The sequence below is a fragment of the Anastrepha obliqua genome, chromosome 3 (assembly GCF_027943255.1).
Source record: "Anastrepha obliqua isolate idAnaObli1 chromosome 3, idAnaObli1_1.0, whole genome shotgun sequence".
NCBI classification, from domain to species: domain Eukaryota; kingdom Metazoa; phylum Arthropoda; class Insecta; order Diptera; family Tephritidae; genus Anastrepha; species Anastrepha obliqua.
Genome location: NC_072894.1, coordinates 22944198 through 22958286, shown reverse-complemented (window position 1 = coordinate 22958286; position 14089 = coordinate 22944198). Strand labels below are relative to the sequence as shown.

Genomic DNA, 14089 nt, shown 5'->3' with positions numbered 1-14089 from the left:
CACCGAGAAAAGATGGATTTATTTTTCCCCAAGCTGGTATTATCCGTTATTTTGTAATGTTTTTATTGTCTTTACAAGGTGGCACCCAATTAATAATCGGATTTTTTTAATAACGTTTCTACTGAATAAAAAGCAATGATTTTGAGAAATTTGGAATCTTTATTTGACCTTTATTATTATTATTATTATTATTTATTAGAGCAATATGATATATAACACTAATTGATAGAGCACAGTAGCTACTTAGGCCTACGGTGCTTATTTGACCTTTATTTTCAATTGCTTGCCTGTTTGCCTCCAGCTGTCTAGTTCTCAAGTGTCAAATTTGACGTACAATGCCCCACTTGCAGAAATGATAAATCTTCCGATAGGGTGATTAATTTTGTGCCACTTTGTATTATCATGAGCACTGCTCGCCTATATTGCCCACCTTCTTACACACACATTTCCATACACTTTACCACGTAAGCAGTGTTAGACATTTTCTGCATTCCATTGGTAAATAGAGCTCCTCGAATGAGATAAAATTCTTACTTATTGCAGCATGAAAAATTTGCTGTATTTATTTAATTAATTTTTTTTTTAACTGCATACAAAGCGTTTGGTATTGCGAGCTTGTTGCAAATCTTAATTAAATTAAGTCTTGCGCAACAGTTACACCGAGCACTGCCAACAACAACAACATAACCTTCAACGATTGGATGACTTAATTAGCTGCAGTCATATTGCTGTTTGTTATTTTTGCTGTTGTTGTAAAAATTATGAGCTGTTACACAAATGGGCACCAACAATATGCGCACAAAGATTGCAAAGCAACGACAACATCTGTTGAGTGATGAGCTCCAATCAGCACCGTGCAACAACTACCAAATTACAAATATACACAAGTTTTAATGTGAACGATTGTGGCGTGTGTGTGGCAAGTGTGAGTTTTATGAATTCACGCCACCAGCAGCAGCAGCAGCAGCAGCTTCGTTGAGATGCAATTGTAGCTGAGGCTATGTATGGCGCCACCGCGCTGCATGCTTCGCTGACTCTGACAACAGCTTTGCTTGCCACACTCGACTTGTTGGTTCTCAGCTGACAGGCCAAATTGGTGGGTGGGGTGCAAGCATCAACGTCAGACGATGCGCAATCATAAATTCAATTGCCATTAACCGTATGTGAATTGAGCGTGAGGGTGTGCGTGCGTGGCACAGCACTTCAAAACCAACAACGGCATAATCATGTGCGAATAAATCTGCTGCTCCGGCGTTGATGTATTTATAAGATGCCGCACTGATTTATTGCACAAGCGCATTTGCGGCAAGCAAGTGACATTCCTCAAAATCTTTCTTTTCTACTTCTCTATTTTTTGTTTTTGTTTTCTGCGCGCATTTCCATTGTTCGCGTTTCGCTCTTGACTGGATTTGCGTGCAACATTCGACATATCAACAAACGGGCAGCTGCAATTGTTGTTCTGACCGCCGCCCGCATGCACTCACTCATTCGTTCAGCAACCACCATTCGCTTGCCGCGCGCCATATTACATTGTCTACTTAGAGTCGCCCTCTATCTGCCTCTTCTGCCCTGCCTGTCCGTCGCTGAAAAATGACAAACTGCGCGCAAATTTTGTCGCATTTATGTTCAACAAACTTGTTTCGTTGTTTTACAAATGTCGCCGAATACGCCAGAGTTCGCAGCGGACAAATGTCGCCGCTTGAGCTTTTTTGTTTTCGTTGTTGCAATTACAATTTCGTATTTTTGTTCTGTATGTAAACACTTCAGATATTACAATATATGTGCATGTATGCGTAAATGTTTGAATATTGAAGCTCATTTGTTTGTTTGCCACGCTACTGTGGCGGGTGTACTTTCAAGAGCAGCTGAGCCATCGTCGCGGGCATATTCGATTGTGGGTGATTTGTACACTCGATTATGTTCACTGCTTGTTCGCATTGCAATTACCTGAATTGTTTGCTTGGCTTAAACAAAAAGCAATACAAATTTGATGTTACCCGTATGATTTTCAGACACATACAAATTTAGCGTTCGTTCGTCATACATACAGTATGCAAAATCCATATTCGTACACCCCAGATTTTACTACTTGTATAGTAATAGTATAATTCGTCCACACATAATTAAAAGAAATAAAAACATAGTTTATGTAAAAATCGAACAGTTTTTATTACTAAGCAAAAAAAAATATTCACTGATATTATTGTTGCTGTAAAAACTAAATATCACTATTTAAAAGATGCAACATTCATATTCGATCTGCTTACATAAGTAGGTCCATTGTGGTACCACTATGTTACACGGGAACCTCAGTGTTTATTTATCATGGAACCATTTAGACGCTCGTATAAAGCTAAGGCTGGGCAATTACAGAGGAAATGTGCCACTGTTTCTTCCTCTTCTTGGTATCTACAACTTCTACAGTATTCATGAGAAAGTGCTTCTAGCCCAGAAGAGTGCCTACCTAAAAGCCAATGACCGGTGAGGCAAGTCACTCCCTTCGAGATGTTCTCTCTTGAGAGGTTAAGCAATTTTCCTGATCTTCTATTTTCTAATTGCGGTGAAATTAGCCTGGCTGTAACATACGTATTTTCTTCTCTCCTCGACCTATTGGCCTCATGGAGAATATAATTTTTTTATTAGGGATTCTAATATTGCCTCTGTTTTCAAGAAGTGGAAGATTAGTAGAATAGTAGATTCTGGCTAGCTCATCGAGCTTGCAGTTTCCATCAATATTTCAATGTCCCGAAACCCTTATAAGACTGACATTAAAGATGCTGTCAGGTATTTCCAAGGAACCTTCGATCTTAGTATAACTGCCTCCACTGATTTGATGGCCGCCTAGCTGTCTGAGAACATATTTAACGTAGTTCTTGTTACGGCTTGTGTATTAAGGTGCGCACAATTACCTCCTTTATGGTTAAGACTTCTGTCTGGTAGACACTACAGTAGTCCGAAAGTCGGACAGATAATTGTAGTTCCAATTCTTTAGAAAAAACTCCACAACCTATTTTATTTTCTAGCTTGGATCCATGCGTGTAAAAATTTATTTCCCCTCTTCTCCATGGTGCTTGAGCTTGCCACTCTCTTCTTGACGGATGCTAGTCTTGAAATGAAAAGCCTGTTGAAGGTGAGTTTAAAGAAAAAGTAGTTGATTTCTTGATTATAACTACTCACAGTATGTACATAGTATAGAAGCGTGACCGAACCGTCTTGGTCTTCCATGGCACCATACTAGTAAGTGTGAGTGCTGAAGCGGAGGCCACGTGTTTTCCTACCATATTTAGCGCAGGCAAGTTGAGTAGCTCCTCGAGTGCAAATATTTGGGGTAGTCCTTAAAGCGCCGGTGAGTTTCATATAATTTGCCCTTTGAGTTGATGGCCACCACACAAATACCCATGGCAATGTTAAAGGCGCAGAATCTCCATAAGCGTGTTGAATTACTTGCTTTTAATCGAAATTGCAAAATCGTCAGCGTAAGCAGTGACGTAACAAGCCTCTCTCGCTAGAGTCAGCAGCAAGGAGTTCAATCCAGAGGAGAGGGAAGAGGACCTCTCCCTGAGGATGACCCTCCACAGAGGTCGTACTGCTGCTCATACTGCTTAAGTGATTAAGAAATAATATTTTAATATTAGGAAGGATATTCTTTCCGTTTTATAACAGCTTTAAAGTGACATGGCATGGATTTCACAAATTTTGCCGAAGATTTAGAGATATTCTTGCCCATTCTACACTTAACACTCTTAAAACTCTTTGTATTTAGATCCTGAGTGTTCTTTGTATCATAATTTCTAAAGGATTTTTAAAAATTGACCGCAAATTCACTATAGGCTTCAAATCAGGTCTTTGGGGTGGTGTTTTTAAATATTTTTGGCAAATATATAGTACCCAGAGGCGGGTATCCAACGCATAGATAGTAATCTTGTTTAAAGATAAAATTGTGTCCCGATCCCAAATTTTCAACACTCTCGGGGAGATCAATGTTTCCATATACCAATATATTGTCTTGAGTCCGTAATTCCATCTCCCCAACCAGAGGCACAAAAACATCCCCAAGTCACCGATGAAATGTCATGCCTAAATGTGGGTATGATATTGTGTCGATTTAAACTAGTGTTCGCTTCTCTCCTATACGAGCTTCTGCCATTTTCAAGTCAAATTTACGTTCATCACTAAAAATAAACTTTTTCCAGAAACGATTTTTTTATTTAAGAACTTCCTTGCGAAGTTAATCCGTCGCTTTCGATTAATGCAGTTAATATATAGGGCCCGCCATCTATCGTTACGGATTTGAACTAGGTATTATTTGACGTATGGTAACATTTAGCTGTCATCTGATTTAACAGAAAATTAGTTTTATTCTTCCGCTGAACGAAAATGGTTGTGTATACGCTCAAAGAACGCTGGGAAATATTGCGACATTACTTTGAAAATCATGGTAATGTTGCAGAATGTGTACGAAAATTACGTACGGCAATGGGAAGAAGAAAAGCACCGAATGAAGCGTATGTGCGTTACTTTGCGAAAAAAGTAAGAGAAACTGGGTTGCTTATTGACAAACCAACGCGTGACCGACAAAAACCGTGCGTACACCCGAAAATATTGCTGCTGTGGCCGAGAGTGTTCGTGAATCACCACGAACATCAATTCACCGTCGTTCTCAACAATTGGACATTTCGGAGACATCATTGAGACGAATTTTGCGTTTGGTATGACGCCGTAGAAAGTCCAATTGGAATGAAGTTGTGTTCCATCATTAACCGGAAGGATTGTACTTCAAAATAAAAAAAAACAGTTTGGAAAAATATTGAGTAGTTTTTTTTTATAGCATTTTTAATTCCGTAAAGTTATATGGCGGACCCTTTATAACTTTCCACTACCTGATCTGCGCATTTTTGACGCTGCTGGACGTGTCTAACCCCTTAATGACAGGAGAAACTGCGACAGTCGGTCGGACGTGACAGGTAACATCAGTTTTGTCAATCTGCAGCCTCTCTCAGCCTGCCAAGCTCGCTTGTGGGTTGAAGTAACACTTTTGCTAACCGTGGCTTTGACGGCTACAGAGGATAATACTAAAATTACAGCAATGGCGATTTGGAAATGCAAATTTCATATACTTGTATACGGCGGCACTCAACCTATTAAGTATCTTTCCAATGCCTTTCCAATTTCCAAATATTGCTGTACATTTCGTACAGTTTCCACAAAGACTTTGCTCACACTTGAAATGTTTTTTAGTATATAGGCATCCCCATTTATCAAATAAAAACTTAAAACCGAACTATAGACCAATTTTTTCTTTGCCTCCACTTACATTGGCCCCAGTGGCGGGCATCAATTTGCCGCGTGTTAAAAAGCAATTAAGTCGCATTCAATGAACATTTGTAACGCGTGGAGCATCAATTGTTTTATGAACGCACTGCTGGCTTCAATTGTTGCGCTGTCACTGTTACAGCTTTTATAAAAGTCGGCGCAGCTTATTATTAATTTAATAACACACCAACAATTCGCTAATTGGCACCTTGTCGCCTACCCGAGGCAGCAGCTGAGACGCAGCACCAATGCAACCGAATTGCGAACAGGTTTGCTGCATGCAACAAATTGTATAACCTTTACATACGAGTATGTCTGGCAAAAAATAGCATTACGACAAGTTGGTAGAAATTTACACATTCTCTTATCAGAAGCCATTAATCTGGCAATAAGCGCAGAACATGTCGCACGGCAGTCACTATTTAGTCACTAACAACCAACAACCGCCGCTACAATTCTGCAACACTGACACTGGCATGTATGTGATTGTCACTTCATTGTCACCAACCATAGGGTTGGTCGATAAAACAGAAGAATATCCATTAAAAGTTTGACGATATTTTGCCATTGTTGCATAAAACATAAATGCAAAAGGCTGTAAAAATACAAAGCTGGAGAGAGTGAAGTCGTGATGAAGGGAAAAAATTTAGGTGGAGTGAGATAAATGCTGATGAACTGGGAAAAATTGTATATTTGGCAGCTAAGCTACAATTAGTTGTATCATTACTGAACTCAGCCTTCCACTTGCTCCACATTTGTGTTGTATAAACTTGCGCTCAATAGAGCTTATGGCGCCGCGTGACTACCATTCAGTAGTGCGTAGTTTCTCCGTGCATGCAACACCAAAATGATAGAAAAAGTTTTTTTTCTGGAAAATTACTTTTATTCAATTCAAAGTAGAAAATGTGTGAAAAAATGCAAAATTAAAAATTTATTTATTTTTGCTCCCTTTTTTGCTCCCCCACCTTTTCCCTTGACTATAGCCTTGAGACGGTTCAGAAACGAATCGGAAACTGCCTGAATGTGACTAACAGGTATTTTGGCCTACTCGCGGACAATGGCTTTTTTCAGCGCCTCATGACTGGTGAATCTTTTAGTTCGGACCTTGTTTCCAAAATGGCTCAAATAGAATAATTCATCGGATTCGCCTCTGGTGAATTTGAAAGTCATTGTGTGGACGTTATGAAGTTCGGAACGTTGTTTTTTAGCAATTTTTGATTCACTCAAGCTTTGTGAAACGGTGCAACCTCCAGAATAGTTTCCCGATAATATTATATTTCGCATTCACCTTGACGCCAGGCTCGATGAAAACGATTGGAGAGCGCCCATCTGCGGTTACAGCGGCCCAAACCATTGCCTGTGATGGGTGCTGCCTCCTGGTGGCCAATCGATAACTCAAATTATCGTGTGAACGGTCGGTCACATAAACCCTATCGTTTTGGGAGTTTGCGAATTGCTCAATTTGAAAAATTGTCTCGTCAGAAAACACAATGTTCGGAAATTGATATCTTTCGGCCAAACGAATCAACTCCTTTGCTCCTCAAGTCTGACTTGTTGCTGCCTTGGTGTGAGATCATGCTCCTTTTGGATCTTTTAAAGCTTGACTTTGAAATCATTGTTTAGTATGCGGCGGATGCTCCGGTCAGATGTTTTCAGTTCTTTCGACCTTTGATTGGCACTTCGTCGGGGATTTCACTCAAGTCCTTTCTTCACTTTTTGAACCATTTCACGTGACGTTGGAGGCTTTTGATAACCACCTCGTGAAACGAGTAATGATGCGATAAACAAAAACTTTATTTACTTTAAGGTGCTCGAGCTCACGAGCAATCGCCGTTTGTGATTTTCCTGCCAAATACAATATAATATAATGCAATCACACTATTCCGTTTGAAATCCATTACTGATTTTCTTCATTCGCGTTTAATCTCGGCAAAATGCTTCCTCGCGCTTGTAAACAATACTCTGGACTGTCATTTTGCCAATAAATCCAAGTGTAGCTAATTTTATATATGTAACATCCGGGTTGCTGTCCAGAAAAAAGTGATTCCGAGCAAATTCAACTTTTTTCTACACAGAGCCATGCACCCGCATGACTGTCTCTTCTTCTCTACATCCTGACAGCCTCTGCAAAAGTCAAAATATGATGTTCCAATTCTACTGGCATGCCTTCCTATAAAACAGTGCCCAGATAGGACTCCTGCTAATATTCTTCTATATTCCATTTTGGCCATGTCTGTCTAGTAATGCCACAGGTAGAGTTGGGTATTTCCCGAGAAAATCCCAATCTCGAGAATCGGGATTTCCCGAAATAACGAAAATTTCAATTCTCGAGATGCGGGATTTCCCGAAAATAATTTTTGAGATTTCTCGAGAATTCTCGAAAATTCGGGAAAAATTCCAAAAAATTTAAAAAAAAAAATCTAAAACCAGTGTAAGAGCAATGAATTTCATAAAATATTATTTTTTTTATTTTTATTAAAGTATAAATTACATAAAAAAATATTTGAAAATATTACTATTTCAATTATTGCAAACAAAAAAGTGAAACAAAAATAATTACAAAAAAATTCAAAACAAAAATAATTCAAGATTATACATATTAAAATAGGGGAAAAAAGTGATTGTAAACATTATTTCCCAAAATGGTGTTTTAAAAAACACAGACTGTCAATGGCTTCGTCTGACAATCGCGTACGCTTTTTGGACACAAAATTACCCGCTGTAGAAAAATTCCTCTCATTTTGAGTCGATGTTGGCTTAACAGTGTTAAAAGCCCCGATCAGTCTTTCAACATTTTGTGTTTTCTCTCCAGTTTTTTCATATAGTTTTAGCTCGTATCTAAGCGACGAAAACATCTGGTTCGCCGCATGTTGCGCAATGTCTGCTTTCGGTTTTGAGCATTGCTGAACGTATTTTTCAAGCTGTTTCGCCATATCTTCTTCATCGACGTTGTTGGTTGCAAATACGTCATCATCGTCAGAACTAGACACTGCTTGGTCTTCTTGAATGCTCGTAGAAAATAGACGAACCAACTAGCTTTCGGCTTCTTTTATCAATTCTGTTTTAGAACAGGTGTGGAAAAATTCAGATTTGTCACTAGAGCTGTTAACTGGATCGTGTAAATATTTAAAGGCCGATAAGAAACGGCTAGATCTACGAGCTGTTAAGTTTTTTTTTAGGCTGGATAAGAATTCATTGCCCAATTCGGTGTGCTGATTCTCCAATTTTGTGAACAAAAATTTGAGAATATAATCCGCAGCAAGTAAGTTCACATTTTGGCGACTAAGTGCTTCTACAGCAACACGTATAGGTTTAAGAGCATTTATGATATCCTCGAAATACTTTTCTTCTGCGTCAGTAGTGGCCATAAAATTTAAATTAAGAGTGTCGAGCGCCTTACGAACATGCGTGCTGATGCAAATGTATCTGGCCAGCATAGTTTCAACAGCAAGAAAAGCTCTTTCTTTAACATAATCGTGCAAGATGGCATTCCGTACAGGCGAGTTCTTGAATTTCAAAACTATCTTGCGAACCTTTTTTACGATTTCAAATGCAGACTTTATAGTGACCGTCTTGTCAGCAACAAATACGATATTGTCGTCCTCGTCATCGGAAGTGTTTTCCGCATTAATGTCGGAAAATGAAGTACTGGCTGCATTGTTTTCATTTTCATCGGAGCCTCTATCATCCGAATCGTCTCCATCGCTTACGTCACTATCGTATATCCTGTTTGCGACTTTTCGTTTCTGGTACATTACCTCCAAATGTATGCCGTGATTGTAGCAAATCTGTTGATGCGCTGGTGAAAGTCTCCTAAATTTGATCATGACACTGGCACCATCACTTGTAATAGCCACGATGTCGGACTGTAGTTTTATATTGAAGTCTTAAAGCTTTGCATTTACGAGCTCATATACTTTTTCAGCGGGACATGATTCCTGAATGCGAACCAGGCCAAGGTTGTCAGATTGTCCATCGTCATAATATATATGGATGTTCATGTAACGTCGGTTTCGCACGATTAACTTACGCTGTGCAGATTTAAAATTTTCAATTTTGATCTTCAAATCGCTTTTTATTTTCGTGCAGTACTTCATAACCAAACCCAGAACAGCTTTGTGACACTTTGGAAGATGAAATCCTAAGCGGCTGATACTATTACGAATGAACTCACTTTTTGTTATCGCGTTTATTGGAATTCCATCTTTTGCAGCCAATTTTGCAACAATTTGTTCAAGCGATTCAGGCGAGGAAGAAGTGTTGAAAAAGTTGTGAAGAGTTCGGGTCTTCTTGGCTGGTGGCTGTTCTTTTAGAGCCTCATGTTCCCTTCGCTTCATGTTGCGTATCCTCTCATTTGACGGTGAAGTCCAGATGTTGACGATGACTTGCATTTAATGATTTTATTGCATTTCAAACATGTTGCTTCGTCGTCAAATCGCTTGAAAAGCTGCCACACTTGGTCGTATTCGTATTCTGAACTCATGATTTTTAATGCTAAAAATTCAAAATTTGTTTTAAATTTTGTTTTTTAAAGGAAGTAACTAACCGGTACTCACAGACAACGATACGTCGATTCAAAACTTAAAAAGAAGTAATATTTGGACCACAAAATATTTTATTATACGGTGTATAATTTATACTTAATCAGGTACCACAAAATGAAATTTTCAAAGCATTTCTAATTGCTTAACTGCTGCTACATATAAGAAACACATAAAACTAAACTTCATTAGCTTGATGTTACAGTGCTTTCCCTCGACATAGCATAGCAACGCATCTAGCACTTACTCTGTAGTCACCCTAAAACAAAAAAAAAAACAAACAAACAAACAAATGGAACAGTTATACTGTTGTGGCTTTTCGCATAGCAATTGAAACTATGGTGTGAATTGTATGTGATTCTGCGAAACAGTATGTAGTGTGCGATTCTTTGTAACATAATGGCCGTTACAGTTTGGTGTTTCCAGGTATTAATCATATGTATGTGTATTCTTTTACTTTTGAAAGAATTGTTTTTTCTCTTAATATTTGACAACAAAAATTAAAAAAAAATGGATTTCTCGAGAAATCTTGAAACATTCTCGAGATTCGGGATTTCCCGAAATGCTAAAAATTTCAATTCTCGAGATTCGGGATGGAAAAATATTGAGAATTTCTCGAGAATTCCCGTCGGGAAATTCCCGAAACCCAACTCTAGCCACAGGTATGTAACTGTTTCCAGCGGCAATAGGTATTTCTATCTCAATATTACTGTTCAAGCCAATAACAAAAACTTACGTCTACTGTTTCGATGCGTTAGCTTTAAAATTAAAGTAATTTAACAAAAGTCTCAGTTTTTTTTCTTCACCCGTTATAACCACTAAACTTAGTGAAAATGTTCGAATTTTAAATCTCTTTGTTTAGGTTTTTTTGACTTCTGTCATGTTTGGGACACAGCAAAATACCATCAATACCAGAATTGCACGCAGCCGCCAACCAACCGGGCCACGTATTCCGAAAAGTTGTGGTGCTGCTCCTAGTACATACATACATGCTTGTACATACACATATGTGTATCTATGTAGATGTGTATATGTATATATGTATATGCCTATATGGAATTATATATTGTCACAAACTCAGTGGCTTCTTTTATCTGCGACTTCCACTTGGATCGCCTACTTAATCTCGAATGCCACTTTCGATTTGGTCATTCAATTCAATCGTGATCAGTCGCGAATGCTCGAAATATTTCGCACTTGCACTGCGAAGCGATAAGTGACATTCAAAACCCACTGCATTCATTGCTGAATTTTGTGGGATTTTGAAATTTAAGGTGAGAATTTAATTTTTTTTTTTTACTATGTACACAGTTGTTTATTTTTGATTTTTTTATCTTCATTTGCAACTGTGGTTGGTTTTCGATATATATTGGGTGATCTAAAAAGTTTGGTATCTAATCGCCTGTGTGCCCGTACAGTTTTAAATTTGAATGCATATCTTTCGTAATGGAGATCACATTTGGAACACAATGCCGCATTTGAAAAGTGATTCGATTTACAAATAAAAATAAAATTTTATTTAATTTAAAAAACAAACTGAGTTATTACTACTTATTATTTTTACTAATATACATATTCTCATTTTTATAATGAACTCTTTTTATGGTCAACTTAAACTCGAAAAGTCGCGTTGTCCATTCGACGAAGAAGTGTTAGAAGTCTAGAGTTAAGGAAAAGCTTTCTACATTTTAACGTCCGATTTTGCACATTTTAAAAGTTTTATTTCCCTTTTCTTTTCCTATAAAAACCACTTTGTGCTGTTTACGGACTTAAAGAGGTATATGGAAAAATGTTTAAATAAATTTCAAGGATAATTGATAAATTGCAAAGTAATCATAGAAAGAATTGAAGAAAATCGGCACCTGGAAATTTATAACACTGCTAAAATTAAAGATCCGTCTTCTAATAATTCTAAATTATTTGAAAAATCTGGATACAGAAAAAAGGGCGATATAACACATGTATATAAATATAATTGGCGCTTACACCGTTTTTTTGGTGTTTGGCCGAGCTCCTCCTCCTATTTGTGGTGTGCGTCTTGATGTTGTTCCACAAATGGAGGGACCTACAGTTTTATAAGCCGACTCCGAACGGCAAATATTTTTTATGAGAAGCTTTTTCATGGCAGATATACACTCGGAGGTTTGCCATTGCCTGCCGAGAAGCGACCGCTATTAGAAAACAATTTTTTTTTCATTTTGGTGTTTCACGAAGATTCGATTCTACGTTTTCAGAATTTTGAACTGCTGCCGCCGATATGTTAGTGTCACATAAATTTATAAAAAAATGTAATGCAGCTAATTTCCTTTTGCGAAATTCGTTTAAAGCGAATTTGAGTCAGAAAGTAATGATTACTGATTAAGAACATTCGGAAGAAGCAAGCTAAAGCTTCGAAAAAGGAAGCACAACTGAGACGCCTAGGCAGATTTGTTGGGTGGGACCGGGACTGGTCATCATCATTGTTTCCTTGAATCCTAGCGGGAAATGGGGTACCAACAACACCTAAGCCCATCCGATTACTGGATAACGTCTTCATCTGCTTCCAGCTTAACCCCAGTTGATCCGTCTCGCAATCCACAGTTCTTTTCCAGGTTTACCTTGGCCTGTGTGGCACTCTTCCTTTCGCTGTGAGTGGCTTCCACTCCATTGCCTACTTCGCTATGTTACCGTCTTCTTAGCGCAAATTGAAATCCACTTCCATTTCTGTCTTCTGATTCAAATGTAGCGGATCCATATCTGCTTTTTCGAGCAATTCCTTGTTTGGCATTATTTTTAACCGGAAAATTCGGAATATAATCCTTAGACAGCGGTTGGTAAAAACTGGTGATTACACTGTACAGCAGTACCGACAGCATGTCCAACTTGAAGAGCCTAAACTTTAAACTGGAACTCGGATTGTTCCTTCGCCATACAGGATACAACATCCCGAATGCCCCTCTGCCTTTATCGATGCGGGAGCATATGTCTACATCCGTGCCACCGCCCGGGGCAACTTTGCTGCCGAGGTAAGTAAATTCCTCCACTGTTCCGATAGGGTTACCTTCTTACCTGCAATCTCCACACACCCAGCCATATTATTTGCCGCACTCATCACCTTCGTCTTGTCAAAATTGATTTTAAGGCAGGCAGACACATGAAGTGCGAAACCCATTTCCTTAAGTTCGGTTAGGTGATGTGCCAGGAGGCATACATACATATGTCGTAAACATAATTGATGTGTTGTAGCGTGCTCGTCATCAGCCATTTAAGACCGTAGTTGTAAAGAGGGCTTAGGCTGCTTCGACGACGTCTCCTATTACTAAGAGGAATAACACGGGCGATAGAATACATGCCTGGCGAACTCCGCTTCGAACTTCGTTTGGCTCCCTTGTGCAGCACACGGCATCTAATGCCATCAAAAGTTGTTTTACGGCCAGGTTACCCTTGATTTGTGTGTTTTTTTAAATAAACTTTATTCATAGTACAAAATATATTTATTAATCAATTTTTTTACATGTGAAAAAACAAATATTAAATTGCTTAAAAAAAATTTTTATTTTTTTTTTTTCAAATGGTGGCTTTCAAAATGGCTGCTAAATTTTAGCTGATTCGTAGTTGGATGCCATCATATCTCGAAAACGAATTATCTGAAAGTAAAAAATCAAACGGTTTCATCTTCTGTATTGAATTGGTTATGACCGCAAGCAGAATCACAAACATTTATTGTTATTTAAAAAAGTTATAAACAATTAAAAGTGAAAAAATAGTGGCAAAAAATTCAAAAGTCCGCCATTTTGTTTTTTTTTATTAAAAATATTTGATTCTGCTTGCGGTCATAACCAATTCAATACAGAAGATGAAACCGTTTGATTTTTTACTTTCAGATAATTCGTTTTCGAGATATGATGGCATCCAACTACGAATCAGCTAAAATTTAGCAGCCATTTTGAAAGCCACCATTTGAAAAAAAAAAAAAAATTTTTTTTTAAGCAATTTAATATTTGTTTTTTCACATGTAAAAAAATTGATTAATAAATATATTTTGTACTATGAATAAAGTTTATTTAAAAAAGCACACAAATCAAGGGTAACCTGGCCTTAATTATTGATTGGAGCTGGTAGTGTTACACTATAATAGGAGCTGATGGTACAGTATATTTTTTAACGTATTAACCCTATATTTAGTCCGGAACTTGCAACCTAAAACTCGATAGTTTTTGTTGATTGTTTCGTTCCCTATGAGAAATGCACTTGAA

General features: G+C 38.0%; 1 protein-coding gene across 1 annotated transcript in view; it reads left to right on the top strand.

Annotated features, from left to right (window-relative positions):
• Positions 1-12338: 12338 nt before the first annotated feature.
• LOC129240739 (uncharacterized) overlaps positions 12339-14089 on the top strand; it is a 41942-nt gene continuing 40191 nt past the window's right edge. Inside the window, exons 1-2 of the mRNA XM_054876711.1 lie at positions 12339-12481; positions 12769-12859. Coding sequence (XP_054732686.1) covers positions 12339-12481; positions 12769-12859 — 234 coding nt within the window. The remainder of the gene's footprint in view (positions 12482-12768; positions 12860-14089) is intronic.